Source organism: Leuresthes tenuis, unplaced genomic scaffold (assembly GCF_036924035.1).
Source record: "Leuresthes tenuis unplaced genomic scaffold, fLeuTen1.0.hap1 SCAF_15, whole genome shotgun sequence".
NCBI classification, from domain to species: domain Eukaryota; kingdom Metazoa; phylum Chordata; class Actinopteri; order Atheriniformes; family Atherinopsidae; genus Leuresthes; species Leuresthes tenuis.
In genome coordinates this window covers 23671523-23688628 of record NW_027325369.1, presented here as the reverse complement: position 1 = coordinate 23688628, position 17106 = coordinate 23671523, and the positions used below count along the sequence as shown (strand labels likewise).

The window sequence follows — 17106 nt, the reverse complement described above, 5'->3', positions numbered from 1 at the left end:
GTTGAATGAATTCGGAAGTGTCTCGTTGGGGACGAGGGACCCGGACCCCCTGTAAATATTTAACAGGCGAACTCCATTTTGTGTTTGTAATGTTGCTCACATGTGCAAATACTCGCAGGGCAATGTCCTAACAAACTATTACTCCAGAAGAACTCCTCCGACTGGTCTCATTTCTAACAGTTAAAAATGGAGGACACAGAAACTTCATACAATAAACTGATTTGTCAGGAGGAAACTGCTGCCGATGAGAACTCTCTCTACTCAAACCACAAAAAACAACAAGGTATGGCAAACATCCAGAAAACCAATGACGATAAAAACGGTGTTAGATTTAAAAACGGTATCTAAAACTGACGAGTAACACATTAGAGGAAAACACATCATTTATCAAAGTTCTTGCTTCATTTGTGCCAAATATCTTTGTCGTTATATTAATAATAATGAATTATTTCTGTTGTTTTATGGCTGCTAGTATTGATTCACCGCTTTCTTGTGTAGTGTCCGTGTCCACAGTGAGATATGACTCCTTGAATCATTACAAACTGCTCACAGTGAGCCTCGCAGCGCTCGCCGCCATTCTTCTGGCAGTTGACATTGGCCTGGGAGTCTATTGTAAGTTATTTCTAACCCATAACAATGTGGACATGCATGAAAAACATATAATGAAAGTTTCAAGGAATGGGGTGACCACAGAGCTGAGGTGAAACTTGAGGTGGTCCTTTTTCAATCTTTATAAAATGTTGTATGAGACGACCTCAGATGAACCAAGTCTTAGGGTTAGGGTTGTAAGTAAGGGTATTAAACCCTAACATGGGAGTGTAGCATGAAAGACGTAACATATGGTGAAAGCACCAGTAATGATCACCTGACTTTACACACTTCCCCCGGCAACCGTTGCTCAGCTGGCAGAGCTGTTAACTTCCAACAGGAAGGTCAGATGTTTGATCCCAAGTGTTTCCACATGCTGAGGTGTCCCTGGGCAAGACAGCGAACCCTACACTCCTCGCACATATACATATATATGAATGTGTGTGTATTAAAAAAAAAACAAAAAACAAACCCTGAATGAGTGTTTGTGTGTGAATGCGCGGATGAGAAACATGTAAAGCACTTTATAGAGCCTATAAAAGCTTAAAAATGACCATTTCCCCCTGTAAATGGAGTGTTTTAACTCATCGCTTTGATTTTCCAGCTCACAGCCTTGCTGTTCTTGCTCATCCTCACAGCTGCGACCTCCATCCACAGCAGGCGGTAGTTTTGAACAAAAATAAATCCTCTGTCCACCACCTGCCTCACGCTACACAAAGTTGGCATGTGCACACAGTGGAGCATTTAGCAGCTTAAGAAACAGATATTTCCTTCACGAGTGGCCGGAAACCAAAATAATAAATGCTGCATAAGTCCGCCATCATACGCTGAGGCTATTTTCTGTTGCTTCCTTCGAGATGGAATAAATACAACACAGTAAAACACTTTAAGTTTAAAACTCTAATGAAAGAGACTGACCCGAAACAGCCTCTGCTACAGAGTGTATCCATTTTGAAGCACTGATCATCAATCATAGAATCCATTAAATTAGTAAATTTCGTCAGGCTAATGAATTCATAATATATAGACGCCTTTAATATAATAATTACTTTTCTAGCACTACTCATATAGTTAGTGTTACTTTCCAAATGATCATTTTGAGCGTGTGTGCTTTAAAATCGTTGTTTTTAAAAGTGTGACACCGTGTCTTTACCGCTTGCAGATAGCAAACTCACTGATGGTAACCTAGTAAGGGACATCAGCAGTGAGATAAGCAAACTGCAGGCTTCTTACAATGCTGCGATACAAAGCAGGGATGATGCCAAGGGACAGCTGGCGAAAGAGATCAGTGAGCAGCAAGTCACAAAGTGGGAGCTCGACCACCAGAGCAGAAGGAGCAAAGACTATGAAAAGAAGGCTGAAAAGCTTCAGATGGAAATCGCAGCGTTGAAATCCCACATGCCGATGATAAGTGAGAGTCCTTTTCCTCATGTCACTACATGTGTTATCAATGCATCTCAGGCAACAACACATCTCGTTTTCCTTTTCTTTGGCAACAGTCGAGGGCTGCAGACACTGTTTACCTGGCTGGACTTTCATGAGCTCACGCTGTTACTACTTCACGTTTTCTGACACCATCTCACGCGCAGGGTGGCAGGACGCCAGACAGTTCTGCAGGAGGCAAGGAGGCGACTTGGCAGTTGTAGACAGCAGAGAGAAACATGTAAGACTCAGCATTTGGACAGCATTGATATTTCTGGAAAGATGGCTTTTTCCAAGTTCCCACCACTAACAATTTACATTTAACTACCACGTCTGTGCTAAAAATAACCCCAAACATTAATATACATGTACGTGTTTGTGTAAATATCCTGTTTTGTCAGATGGCGATAAGTAATTTGATAAATAACTATCAAGACCCCACGAGATCATTATTCCAGAGTGGCTTCTGGATTGGACTAAGAGATACAGAAGAGGAAGGAATTTGGAAATGGTTGGATGGGACGAGACTGACTGAGGGGTAAAATTTCATTTTAGCAAAAAGAGGTTAGGTAGAGGTTGTGATTTTAGGAATTCTCAGAGGCCCATTCACCAAATTAAAGTTGTGTCAGTCTGCTATTTTAGGTACCAATTCTCACAATGAAACAGTCATTTGCGTAAGAGCAGATATCACAGATCAACAAAGCAATCTATGATTTGTTTGCAGGTACTGGGCCGACGGAGAGCCAAACAACCAGAACAACGAAGACTGTGCTGCCGTATATCCCAAACTAAACCCCTTTAAGGTTTGGAATGATGCACCATGCAGTTATAGCCTGAAGTGGATCTGTGAAATGACACCACTGTCTGTGGATTAACAAAATGATTCCTTGGACAAAAGGACATATTTAGTTCTGGTTTAATTGTTTAAATGAAAAATGAACTCCACTTTGAGACTCATCTGAATTGTTTTTTATTGTCTGTTTAGACTATAAAATGGCAAAGGAAGGTTGAAATACTAAAAAATTCTCTGAAAATACATTAGAGCTAATTGCTTTATTGTTACAAATAAATATTTACCTCCTCTATGTACATATGTATTACTACTGTACAACTCTATACACCAGATTACCAGTTCAGCAGGAGAACCCTTGTCCATCTCTTCAAGCTGCGTGACTCAAGACATTTATCATCGCATGGACTATAAGATTATTTAGCGTTAACTGAAACACTGGACCTGGGTGTTTTGGTTCAAACATACCTGACTCTGTCTTTGCACACCCTTCTGTTGCTGAGTTTTACAAAGTAAAGCAAAGATCTACTGTATCAATGTCCAGCGATTCCATACAGAGATATCTACAACAGCTTGTAAACTCGAGATGTTGGCTGAGATTGGTTGGAATGGATGACACAGGAATATCTCCAATGGGACAGAGCACACTCTGTCAAACTATCTCATACTGTACATGTACCCAGTAAGCTGGAAGTAAACTGGCAATTTAGTGTTTAATAAATAAACACATATAAAAACTAATGCCCATTTGTTGATTTGTCTGACTAACCTGCCGACCTTTTGCTATTTTCCTAACTTTGTGAACGGATGCCTGACAGCTTTGGACCCTCACAGAACCGCAAAGTGCTGCCGAAGCTCCTTGAGGAGCTGCTGAGTGTCGACGTGCTCCGGAAAAGCGTCCTCAGACTTCTGGGCCGCAGTGTAGCTGCTCTGAAGGTCTCCAATCTGGACAAGGACAAAAACACCCCGATTGGCATTCATATCGCAGAGACGGTCTCTTTTACAGCTCGCAGGTTCAGTTGGGTCACACAATGCCACGTTACCTTCTCAGAGAGAATGGAGAGATTGAAGTGTGGCTCATACATGTGAGGGGCCAGTGAGGCAGCCGTCTGCAGAAAGGCTTTGGACTGGATCGAGACAGACATTGGAATAATTAATGTTACTGACAGGGTAACATGTTATCAAAATGTATATTGAGAGAAATCTGAAAAAAATATCTAAGAAATTCCCAACATCCCCACAACGTAACACAAGTCTACTGCTCTCTTTTTTCCCCTTTTTTAGGACTTTCTTTTTCAGCCTGACAGCTGAAGTGACAGTCAGTTGATGTCTTGTACTTTGCTGAATAGACGTTTCTGACCTGCAGAGACTTTAATGAATGAAGACTCTTTGCTTGTCGGATTGATGGTGTTTTAGTGTTCCTACAAATAAATCCGGTCATAGAGGAACACTTTAAAATAATCACTTAACGTCAGGAGGGTAATACAGGCTGTATTCAGTTTTATAATCAGTTAATAATAGTGATGGCTTAATGACTATAAGGGCACATCACAATAGATGGTCTAAAAGGAGGATATTGTGACCTCTTTCCTCATATTTCAACAGCTTATTATAAGTGTTGTTCTCACCTGTTCAATATGACCTTTGCGGAGCTCCAGCACAGCCAGGTTGTTATAGGCCTCGGCATGGTCATTATTAAAAGCCAAAGTCAGTTTGAAACACTGGTATGCCAGTGTCAAGTCCCCTATCCCCTGTGAACACAACCACATGCATTTAACTCCTATTTGTTTGAGTTTTGTTAGTCATCTAATGTATTCATCTGTTAACCATGTAAATAATTGAAGCATGCAAATCAGCAGACATTCTGGAGCATTTTATAAGACCGCTGACTCACCACAGCCACATGCCCTATGTTGTACCAGACATCAGCCTGCTCTTCATCATTGGCCACCAGGGCCAGAGCCCTCTCAAATGTGGACAGAGTCATATCATACTGCTGGGCGTAGAAACAGCACAGGCCCAGGTTATTGTACAACTGGCAATTATACACCCCCATCTGGAGCAGCCGTCTGGAAAAAGAAGAAACACACTGAACCACACACGACTTCTCATCACATCAACTGGAAAGATACACCACGACAGTATTGTGTTATAAAGTCTGCCTGCCTGACCTGTAGAACCGCAGGGCGATCTCAGGCTGATCCGTATAGAAGTGGTTGCTACCTATGCAGGCTATAGCCTCCACGTGAGTGTTGTCCTGCTTCAGGACATCTTTGTAGTACTCTGTGGCTGAGGAGACGTTATTCATCTCCTGAAATAAAATCACATTAGAAAATGGGGCCAGTAAGCATGGCCATTTATCTCATTTAGCCAGTTAAATTGTGACAGTAGACTGAGCAGGCTCTGTTATGGTATGATGTACCTCATGAATGCGGGCGATTCCTGTAAGCAGTGTGACCTCACCAGGAAATAGGTCAAGGCCTTGCTTGAAGAGGTTCAGGGCTGTTATTGGTTGATCCATACGTTGATAAACCTACAGTAAAGCACACAAAAGATTTATACATTACACGACTTCACACAAAGTATTTCCAAATTTGCACCAACTTGGTGAAGGGGCATGCTTCTATAACGTCTCTGTAATTACCTTTGAGAGGTACAGATATGTGTCTACCACCTCCTGATGGTTGAGAGCCGACCGAAACTGTTTCTCTGCTTCTCTGTATAAACCAAGCCTGCAAAGATAAAAGAGTTCCTCATAACAGGACTTCATATAAGTAAATGCTGCTTCAATCGACGTCAGACATATAGGTTAGGTGTTAGTTACTTGCCTGTAGTAACATTTTCCCAGCTGAACCTTCCACCACCAGTCTTTGAACTGTGCATGCTCAGTGGCTTGAGCAGCCAAATCTAAAGCCTGTGCAAGAAATATTTGGCCATGTGAAATAATCCTCAATGACCATTAAACATAATGCAAAGCAATTTTCTTTGTAGTGCAAATGTATGCAGGACTCACATTTTTTACATCATTTTCATGGTGAAAGATGTACTCAAACAACGTCTGTGGAGGGAAATGCTGATCACTTGCCATATAAGCACACAGTTGGTTTGATAAATTGCTGAAAGGCACAGTTTCAGTCTTACCCTGGATAAACTGGGCTTTTGGGAATACTTGGCCAGATTTAGTCTTGACAAATTTATGAAAGGACCTTCTGGATTGGTTAACATTGAAGCCTGGAGAAACAGTGCAACAATACATCATAATAAATGTTTAAAGCTTTCAGGGGGTAACATGACAGATATTTTCAAGAGAGTTTCTAAGAAAATGTATGTATTAATCTGACAACAATAATATAATTACAAGTATGTCTAATACAGGTATAATACTCACCGTTCCCAAACGAATGAATCTGCCAGAGGCACTAGTGACGGGACGAGCAGTGCTCGCAGTGCGAGGGGTTTTAATGGCTTGCTCCATTGTGCCAGGACGCCCTGACTGTGTGCTGGGTCTTACAAATCCTGTGATAGGACGCCCCGACTGTGTCATAGGCCTAAACATCAGGAAGAAATAGTGAACTGGACCTATTTCATTTTCCTAAAAAAGTTTATCAGCGGTTAATCTCAAAGTTTTGTCGTTTATTGGTCAGTTTTAGTCAATCCTCAAAAATAAAATACCTGACAGCTGGAGTGGGACCTGTGCCCTGACTTGTCCCAGGGAGTCTCAGTGATGTTCCAGGTCCTGGAAGAGAGTACAATTTTGTTACTTAGAAAGAAAAACAGAAAACAACCAAGTACAAATTTCCAGAATTAAGTTAGTTAACTATGGGGTGCTGAGAAAGAACTCAAACCTACTTGCAACTTGTGCAATAGAGCTCTCATCCAACATCATCTCAGCAATGCCCTCCTGGTCAACCTCAACCTCATCGATGTACACCATCTCTGTAAGGGCACGGGTTTTCAAACTCCATGCAGCCTATGACACACACAGTTCCCATTATACAAATGTATTAATACATAGCGAAAGCCAAACATGCCTCAGTCAGGACCTGGGATGAACTATGGAAAATGGCTGAAAATAACAGACAGGAATAAAGTGCACTGATGGTTACCTCTGAGATAAGCAAGGACGAGTCCTTAAGACAGTATGCAGCGAGTTAGAGAAGAGTAAAGTTGATTTGAAAAAAAGAGAATGATAAACGAAGAAACAGAAGAAATGAAAATGACACGTGGAGAAGAGGTGTGAAACGCAACAAAATATCCACCATTAACTAGAAAAAAACAGAAATAATTGTGATTTAAATAAGTGGAAGCAAATGAAACATTAGTGAGATGCAACACACGTACTCGACTAATCGGGATTATACAGCAGCTTGTAAAGGCAAACTGCGTTAGCAAGCTATGCTAGCACGGCTAACTATAACTACCTGGTCGTAGGGATTGTCTTGCAATATCTTCGTGCAAATATCGGAACATTGTTGAAGTTTACGCCTCCTGTAATAGCTCCACGCCAGAAACAAAGGGTCCATCGTTACCTCCATCTCTGCGGCAAGTAGGAAAAAATGGTGTTAAATCAGTTAGCAAGCTGCTAATCGAGGATGGGATGATGGCGAAAATAAAGCTTCCTCTGTCGCTTGGCAACAGCTGACGAGGGCGGTCCTTCACTGCTACAACTTCCGGTAATGAATCAAAATAGAAAGAAAAAAAACTCGAACTAAAACTTGAGCAAAAAAATATAAATGATTAAACAAATAAATAAATACTGCATGATATGAGCTAACATCGTTATTACAATACATCTGTATCATAACTGTATTTAAGTATATCAAAGAATGAATGCAATCAATGATAACAATCACAATAATAAAAAAAACAGTAATCATAGTAATCATTACTATTATTACGAGAAGTGGTAGTAGTGCTATTGCTGTTATTGCTGCTGCCACCTTTCAAAGTGGTGTGTCTTTTTAATGGAACAGTATCAACAATAACAGAACACACACACTGCACACAGAATGCTATTTGCGTGTAAATTTGATATAAAGAAACCATAAAACATAATGATTTAAAACACTAAAGGCTCGAGAAACAGAAAAAACAACAACACAAAATAAATTCACATTATTTCATTTATCAACATTTAATCCGAATCAGAAGGTTCGGTTAATTGATAAATTATTTAAATGAAGTAAATTTAATTTAACTTCAACTCAAATAAATATCGATTTTCAGGAACGAGGATAAGTTAAATATATTTAACGTTTAGAATAATAGAAAATTAGAATATCAGAAATGGGAATTAAGCCATTTCTTACAACTTTGATTTCATGATTGAGTCTGATTTAACTAAGTTTAATGAGACGCTCTCATTCAGATTTTCGGTTTGATTTTTTTAAATTATTATTTATTTATTTATTTTGATAGTGCGAGCTGGTTCAACGTGACGTAGTTGTCCTCTCCTGCTTTTTTTTCTCACCGATGACTCAAAGGATATGATTGGACGGCAGACTGTAGCGTCATCATTGTAGGCGGTGCTTGTGGACTAACAGCACAGCTCCATCTTTGTAGGATTTGACAGGAGCTTTGACCTGTGTCGAAGAGGACCAGAAGCCCGGGGCAGACTAAGTACAAGTAGACTTTTACAATGAAAACAACAGCATAGAAGCCTGTTTTTCAACCAGAGGCATAGAGCTTTCATCCTGTCAAGCAGCAATTATATTCATTTTGCACGACCATCAAAAATGCCTAATTTGTGCGCCCTCGCTGGAGTGGTTGAAATCCAACGGAACTAATGGAACACGCGGGCTTAAGATAAATCCTTTTTAGTGAATGACACTGTATCAGAAAGCCTACGTGATAGAAACAGAGAAGCACACACGGAAGTGCGGACATGGCTGACAGGACTGCTCCCAACTGCCACCTGAGACTGGAGTGGGTGTACGGATACCGGGGACATCAGTGCCGCAACAACCTGTACTACACCGCCGCCAAGGAAATAGTCTATTTTGTCGCCGGTGTGGGAGTTGTGTACAACACCCGGGAGCACAAGCAGAAATTTTACCTGGGGCACAACGATGACATAATAAGGTAGTGCAATAACACACATCTGAATGCAGAGCAGTTGGTTTCAGCACCGCGGACAGCGCCAGACTTGAGCATGCATCGACGGTGTGATGTTGGTGGAGCTGGTGTCACCTTGTGTGGTGTAATCTGATATTTTTCATCTTCATGGGGAGCGCAAGGGCGCAGCATCTCTATAGTTTGTGATGGGGTTTAAGACTCCTGCTTAAAGGCACTTCAGTAGGGCAGAGAGTTTTAACCAGCCAGTGATAACTCTGCTGCCACCCCTCATAGCAAATCTTCTGGCTGCTTGATTGCAACATAGTAGACGTCCCAAAAGCTAAAATATATCCAACATATAACCATTTCACTTTGAGGAAAAATAATACATAATATCGTTTTTGTTGCTTTACGCATTAAACAGTTTGTAATCTATTAAAATTGTTGGTTAAATTAGATCAATTTGCTATCTGGTCAAGTCTCAGTTGCTTGTCTTGTGTTTTCCTCACACTGAGAAGTGCACTTGAATATGACTGTCCTTGAAGGAAACCTGTCTGCTGCATGTGTTAATTCATCTCTGCGTGACCAGACAAACCTTGATCCATCTATTCTTTGGGAATAAAAACAACAACGTAACCAGCCGTTCATCTGATGATACAACACAACAATGACCTGTGTCCAACGCCTCAGTGCTCATGTTGACATGTGTGTGCAGGGGTTGGCCTGGAGATGACTGGCTTCATAAACTGTGACGGTTGTCAGCTGGGCTCTTGTTTTATTATTAATCGCACAATAGAGATGAAGTTCTTGAGTTCAAACACATAGCAAGAGGAGGTGCTTACAGAATAATTTTGTGTCAATGTGTCACCATAACAGCTCCAGTGCATCTTGACATCAATCACACATGTTTCTGAATCTCATACTCTTAATAGATATTCCCATATTTGTTTGTTTATTTTATAATGCAGAGTCTTACAAGTCCGTCCAAAATCTCTCATAGGTGTTTTACTGTGTTAAGCTCACCTGACTGCTAAAGCTTGGTATATGATTCCCATCATTTTCCTTGTCTTCAGACCATTCATTGAACTTCTCATGCCCCGCAAGGTTGGGACACTTGCCATCTTCCATCGATAAAGAAGTTATTGTCATAGAACAAAACTTATCTAATTTTTCTAAAGATTTTCAGAATCATTCAAAGCAGAATATCACCGTCGTTATGATGGAAGCTATGGATCCCCTCAGTGCAAGGGTCAAGAGTTCAGGCTTTCCCTTTACTTTGTCACGCCTCTGTAGTGAAATGAACATATTTAATGTATCAGCTATGCAGATCCCTTGAACTGTCTTGATTTAGTGACACATTAAACAACAGTCAAGTAAGATCTCAGTGGACTGCACGTGAAGCTCTCATAAACACTGTCTTTGACTTCAGTAGCACAACCCGGATGGATTCTCTGTAGATCCAACGTTGAATAAGCACGCATGAGGAAAAGATGAGGTCCCATCAAGGAGAGATTTAAAATTCAAGTCTTTATGCTGCTCTTATTTTTTCTTTTTCTTAGTCTATTTTGGTGGCAGTCTTATTTAGATTTTCAGCCACTTTTAAGTTTTGTCTTACTTTATGAGTTAATTGCTGCCCTGGATTCCCCTCATTGAATTTTTCCACTCTGCAGCTTCTTATAACAAGTCTCCCAGTTGAATCTAGAAGAACTGATAGACAGGTTTCCATGTGAATGAGAGCTTGAAGTGTCCACGGCACCCGGCAAGGATCCAAAAGTGTTTGTTCAGCTGGTGTTTGGATGCATTAGTGAAGCTTTTGAAGAAACATAATTCAATGTGTAGCCTTAATGACATCTTACTTGGGGACACCCTTGTAAAGTGAGTTGTAAAAACTGTTGTTTGCTGTGCTTTTCTTATATTTGCTATTGTCCCCAGTCGGCTTTTATTTTAGTTAGAAATTCAAATAACCAAAAGCTGCTGCTAAAACTCTATTCAGTCTGCAGAGTTATAGTCTCATACGATCATGCAGAACTGGAACCATACACACAATTCTTTAAAAAAAACAAAAACATGTTGAGCCCTCTGAGTTTCCCCTCAAACATGGCAAATCAGTCTCATAGCGCAGAGGGAGGCCTGTTTATGTATTTTATTTGTGAATTAAAGTTCACAAAAGTGTGGGAGGATGCTGTGGTAGGACTAGCCTTCTCTGTTTAGCCAGCGTTTCTGCCTTGTGAAGCTTATAAAGCCGAGTGCCAAAGCTCAGTGATCAGAGGATGTTTGTCTCCTTTACTTATTTCATAAATATTCCTGAGTATACAATGTTATATTTATTTGTTGTTATTGGATATTTTTTTTAAAGAAGCATTTAGTTAAAATGATACTTGATACTTGATATTACAGTTCATTCCACATTCTGGTGGATTATTAGGCTCCCTTTATATCCAAATTGTATTACCCATATTGTAAAACATTGTGTGGTAGTGTAATCTCACTTAAAAGTGGCCTGCACACATAAAAAGGCAATCAGAGAAAAAGCAATCACACACCAGATAAACATTTTGGTCTTTTAATATCAGGATATTTTCTGATCTTATTTTATTAATTAGCTGATTCATGTTTAGCTTTTTTTGTGTGAAAGTTATATAGAAGGTGTTATGGATACAGGGATTCAAGGCTGCCTCCTACTACAATATCTTTTAAGCGTTATGATGGACCACAGCCAGCGTTATAGATTATAGCTACCAGACTAAGACTGGTCTTGTTTCAGTGAGCTTGCAGCAATGCTGTGAATACATTTCTGTCAGTGCTGCTGCGGAGTTTATAACTGTCAGGTTTTCTGAGTGTCTCACAGGTTCACTCTTTGCTAGTTATGCAAACCTTTGTGCAAGTCAAAGTACAAAACTCAATGCCATGTCCTTTAAATGTGTCAAAAAATATTTGTTAATTTATTTCTTATTAAATCCTTGCAAGTGACAGAGATGAGTCAGATATACTAATGAATGTGAGAGGCAAACGTCGGCCTCAAAGTCAGCTAAATACATGATTCACATATCCTTTTATTTAATCTTCCATTTTCTAAGTGTTACCTTCTTACCTAAACGTTGTCTTTTTAGCTCTCTTTTCTGTAGAGTTCTGCTGCTTCAGTGTGTCATCCAATTATGTATTTGGTTATACTTCTGTGTTCCTTTCCTGCCATCCTCAAACTTTAATCCAGAACCACAAGGAAACCTGAGATTGTAGAAGACCACCATTAAACTCATAACCTTTATTGTTGCTGATTAGCTCACTCCATACCTGTACACACATTTCATGAATGTAAATGCGATGATGATGTCTTGGGTCACCTTGACAGTGACTGTGTTTATACACAGAATACTACCTCTGAATTTAGATGAGCGTTTAATCATATCTGAAGATGTGGGTTTTGTGTGTAACACAAGGAACCTGGTGATTCATATCTGTGTGTATATGGTAATATCTGTAGTCACACTTCTCATCCTCTATGTACACTTTTGTCTTTATTTTTCTCTACATTTCTTCCTATCATACCATAGTATCATAGTTTCTATTATGGTATTTCAAAACCAGTATAGTACTTGGTTTAGATATTTATTTGTGCTACTAATGATCAGGATATTCCAAAGGTCCCATTATAACCTTGATGCCTGGGCTCATATAACTGCAGTGAGACGCTACCAGGCTTCTAAAAGAAAACCGGTCTCCAAAGAGCACATCTGTCTTACTCAATTAGGATCCTCCATAGTTTATTTTCTCACTGTGGCAGAATAGCTTAATTCAGCACTGGTGTCAGTGTTTTTCTAAAAAGACAGTTTTAGCTGGTGTTTTGAATGTTTTACAAAAACAAGGTGAAAATGGCTGCACACGCTGTACTTCTCGAGAAACAGCCAAAATTTCATCGATGCCAAACCCTTAATTGTTATTGGACACGTAGGAGTTACTTGATGATGACAGAATAGTGTAAAAGAAATACATTAACATTATTATGATTAAATCATATATAAAGCAGAAATAAACAGTACACTAGGGATGTGCATGTGATGACTATATATTCATCAACACTGAGGCAAAAAATCATTCTCATTTTTGATTTATTGTTTTTTCTGCTTATACAATGTTCAATAATTAGCTCGATAAATCATCCCCGAGGATATTCCCAGAGCCCAAAGTGATACAATCAAATTGATTGCTTTGTTCAGCCCAAACCCCAAAGATATTCAATAATTATATAAACAGAGAAATGAAGCAATGGAAAGATGTAAATCATAAAAGTTTTGGAAGCTTCAACCAGTATGAAATGTGAATTTATTCATGAAAAATGAGTGTTCGCTTCTCATTACTTCTCAATTCTCATTTGTTTGTCAAAATTACTCAGACATTACCTTCTTGAATCTCATGAAACTTGGTGGAGTAGCAGATTTTGAGTGTAGTAAGAGTGTTGGTTCTGGTTTGTATCACCGTCTTTAAAAGAGCAACTTTGGCTTTGGCATAGGACTGCACTCTCAAGGTGCTTTTCCATAAAATAAGTATTTTATTTTCTGTCAATTGACTAATCAGTTAACTGTTGAAACCTAATCTGCCAGAACCACAGATTAAGATTTTATGAATGACTAAACAATGTCTAAATCCCAGCTAATACCCTGTAAGAGCATCTTCACCTGTTTCACCACTCTTTGATCCCTCCTCCTTTCTGTTTCAAATCTAATCATCATGAGTACAACCGCTTACCTTTATTTTAGCTATACTATTTTTGGACCTGGAAGCCAGATTAAAAACACTTTAAAATATCCTGGGAAATATCCAGATATAATATATCTGTATAGAGCTTCTGAAATGTGGTAATCGCCAAGTTCTCTTGAATCCACTCTCGGTAGAAGCAGGATAAGAAAACTGGGGAATGTGTCTCAGAGGCTCACCATAACATAGTAATCTGTCATTAAGCCTATTTGTCCTTTCCGTGTCTCCTCGGAAGGGTCAGAAATAAATGTGTTTTCTCTAAATTCGTGCTCCTGAAAGGAGCCTGCTGAGCTGTGCTTTGACTCCTCCTGTGCTGCGCCTTTGTATCTTCACCTTGAGAAATCAGCTCCTGAGGGCATTTGTTTGCCTCAAATCTACATGAAAACATGCTGTTTAATTGCAGCAGTAATTGCCATAGCTAGTTTTGCACTACAGCATTTGGCAGATGGAGGACAGCCAAACAGCCGTAGCCTACATCAAACACAGGAGCTGTGGCAATGCGCTGCAGGCTAAATCATTAGTGATGGTATTTAGCAAAGCTCCTCAGATGAAGAAATGTAAATGAAACAATAATCATGTAGCTGACTCAAAGACTTACGTTACGTAAGTCATACGTTTTACAAAAAGTAACACTATGCATTTTAAAACATAGGTAAGTAGGATATATGAATATGTGAAAGTCCAAATCCGAAGTTGTTTGGTTTTTGGTCCTCAATTATAATTTTTTATGTTGCTCTACCGTTAAACAAGGCGGATTTGTTGTGCTGTACCTGCTCACAGCAAAGTGTTTTTCTCTGCTGTGTCTATCTGCATCTCAAAGTGTTCCTCTGAAAGCTATTTTTAGCCTCGTTGCTCTGATTATATAAGTCATAAAAAGTAAGATGAAAAATGTGCCGGGTCGGAAAGAGGTTCAACAGAGAAGGTGGCGAAGTAGAGGTGACGATGAGAGAAAACACAACAGGGACTCTTCTGGGAGGACAAAGATCAGCAGTGTCACTTCTTTCCTACCTCAGCCTTCAGAGACACATTTCAGCTGCAGAAATGTTCACAATAGAAATGCTAAGGAGCAACTAATTGAAGTAAAAGTGTAACAGTTTGTGGTGAGTATGTCAGACGCAGCAGGTTGATGCTTCTCAGCCCACGAAACCTTTCTGACCTAAGGTCTATAGACGTGTCTGGATTAGCAATTCTGGAGAGTAGCTGCTTAAACAACCAGTTTGATCATAATTAAGGGAGCTCCGTGGTGGCATGAGATATATAGGCCAGGACAAGGCTGGAAGAATCGCCTGGTGAACGTCACTGGGATCTGCTGAGAGGATGGGTGGAGTAGAAGGAGGGAATGACAGCTTGATACAGCAGGCTGTTGCTCAGCTGTCGAGTGGGAATGCTTGTGGGTGAGGGAAGGTTCGAATGGAGGGGAGGAAGGGATTATGTAACAGTGTTACAAACATATGGCTGGTGATGGGAGGAATCCCTGGATGAATTAGAAAAGGTGAAAGGGGTGGAGAATAGTTCAATGGATGCTGAAAAAAAATAACAAAAAAAGGAGGAAGATGAGCTTCACATACTCACTAGTACTGCTTTTTATACTCTTCTAACCCCCTGTAGGCATGAATGAAGCAGACTGCGTGTGTATTTTAGCATGACGGAGTTAATTGAACCATGTCACCTCATCAAGCTGCCTCTCTGCTTCCATGTTCAGATCCAGCGTAGGCTTAATGTGTTCATTTCATCCCAGTGGTTTCTGCTGGGAGGGCGAATCCCTCCTCTGCCTTCAGCACGCACATGCAAGCACGCAAACAGCAAAACTTATCCGAAAATGTTCTCCCCCTCTCTGTTTCTTCACAGTCTCGCACTACATCCGGAGCGTGTGTTGGTGGCCACCGGACAGGTGGGCAAGGAGCCTTACATCTGCGTCTGGGACTCCTACACTGTGCAGACTGTGTCCATCCTCAAGGACGTGCACACACATGGTATCGCCTGCCTGGCCTTTGACCTCGAGGGACAGGTACAGCTGTGGGGCAACAAAGCCAGTTTTGAAAGTCAGGAATAAACTATACAAGTATAACATAAAGGCACTGGTTATCCAGACAGAGCTTAAAGTGTAACCAGATAAGTTCAGACTAAGCACGATAGCAGCACTCAAGAACTATTGGCTTTTTGCAGCTCACTGGTCAGTATTAGGCTCTGAGTGCTGCAGTTATTCCAGCAATATTAGCTAGAAAGCTGCACACAGAATCACTCTGCTTTGAAGATTTAACTGGAAAACTTTTAGCTGTAGTGTTCGATACTATTGCATGTTATAAAAAAATGATGTAGCAAATCACATTGAGGCAATGAATACAGATTATCACTTAACCACAGACACATTCAATGTGCATCCTTATTAGTTTTTCTATATTTTGTGCTTCTTTAGCCAGCTCTTTGCAGACTTGTACTGGTTGATGTTTATACACTACAGTCTCCACCTAATGCTCACTTTAGACTCTGAAAATCCATACTTTATGGAACAATTGCTCTCTTTTTATCTTTGCGTGTCTCTCTCTCCCTCCCATGGGAGCTTTCAGAGTGGAGTTTTTCATCCTATATTTTTTATTAAGAGACATGGACATGACCCTTTGCTATTTTCCTGCTCGAGTTGTGAGCTGGGGATTTAGATGGAATGTGACAGTGTTTAGCGGCTCTTCCCTTCCTGGATCAGAGGAAGTCAGAGCTGAGCTCAGACAATCCAGAGGAATCCCTGGTGCCATTATCCTGTCCACCCATTAAGACAACATCAAAAAAGATACGCTCATGTTTGAGACATCTCGTGTGGATATTATATATATTAGTAGAAGCTGCAGCTGTGTTGTCCAGTGCAAACGGTACAAAAAGTCACGTCCTTTGTTTCATTTTACTCTTGTGCTCACTATTTTATCCAGTATTTTACATGCTATATTGTCTGTGGCTGAGATTACATTTTAGATGCAGTTACATGACTGCACAAATCACTTCCACATGAAACTCCAATTAGCCCTCAACAAGACACAGTGAAGCTTGCAGCCACACTAACATCAGCTTGTTGAAATGCATACAGCATAAATATCAATATGCTGATTTTTTGCAAAGCAGATTTACCAAATTAACCATCCCAGCATTCCAATATTTGCTAATAAGTTCCTCATATTGTCGTTAGCTTTGCAGATATTCTTGTCACAATCTAAACTCTACTCAAAAGTCCACCTTTAGCTGTAAGCTGGTGACCAGTGTGACCAGTGTGAGCTGACTTTGGACAGATGGTCGCTGGCCATCAGTTAAACTAGCTCAAGCAGCCTGGTACAGCAAAATCAGTTTAGCCCAGCAAAGGTTTGAAGCTGGCTCTAGCTGGATTTCACAGTGATGTAGTCAAATTTGCTGCTCGAGGGCAAGTTTACAGCTGGAGAATGCCAATATGTGAAAAAAAAGTAAGAATCATAGACTGTATATCAGATGCCCATGTAGCCATAGTGTACTCTTTTTTT

General features: G+C 40.2%; 3 protein-coding genes across 6 annotated transcripts in view; 2 read left to right on the top strand and 1 right to left on the bottom strand.

Annotated features, from left to right (window-relative positions):
• Positions 1-107: 107 nt before the first annotated feature.
• LOC140269977 (uncharacterized) lies at positions 108-3095 on the top strand. Of its 2 annotated transcripts, none has more exons than XM_072365027.1 (6): positions 108-283; positions 499-612; positions 1751-1999; positions 2088-2251; positions 2412-2548; positions 2735-3095. In XM_072365027.1, the coding sequence occupies exons 1-6, from the start codon at positions 187-189 to the stop codon at positions 2883-2885; spliced, it is 912 nt and encodes a 303-aa protein (XP_072221128.1). In that variant the 5' UTR covers positions 108-186; the 3' UTR covers positions 2886-3095. The 2 variants fall into 2 exon arrangements, with proteins under 2 accessions (XP_072221128.1, XP_072221127.1); XM_072365026.1 differs by having other exon boundaries at positions 109-283; positions 499-616; positions 1755-1999.
• Positions 3096-3592: 497 nt separating this feature from the next.
• ttc8 (tetratricopeptide repeat domain 8) lies at positions 3593-7414 on the bottom strand. The gene is made up of 14 exons (XM_072365024.1): positions 7222-7414; positions 6650-6770; positions 6473-6536; positions 6189-6348; positions 5942-6031; positions 5814-5858; positions 5629-5714; positions 5445-5532; positions 5223-5333; positions 4972-5111; positions 4695-4869; positions 4429-4551; positions 3844-3927; positions 3593-3745 (listed from the first exon to the last, which is right to left on the bottom strand). The coding sequence occupies exons 1-14, from the start codon at positions 7333-7335 to the stop codon at positions 3629-3631; spliced, it is 1518 nt and encodes a 505-aa protein (XP_072221125.1). The 5' UTR covers positions 7336-7414; the 3' UTR covers positions 3593-3628.
• Positions 7415-8371: 957 nt separating this feature from the next.
• Positions 8372-17106, top strand: part of eml5 (EMAP like 5) — a 37366-nt gene continuing 28631 nt past the window's right edge. For all 3 annotated transcript variants that reach the window (XM_072365417.1, XM_072365419.1, XM_072365418.1), the window contains exons 1-2: positions 8372-8881; positions 15455-15614. In XM_072365417.1, the coding sequence (XP_072221518.1) occupies positions 8685-8881; positions 15455-15614 (357 nt within the window). In that variant the 5' untranslated portion in view covers positions 8372-8684. The remainder of the gene's footprint in view (positions 8882-15454; positions 15615-17106) is intronic.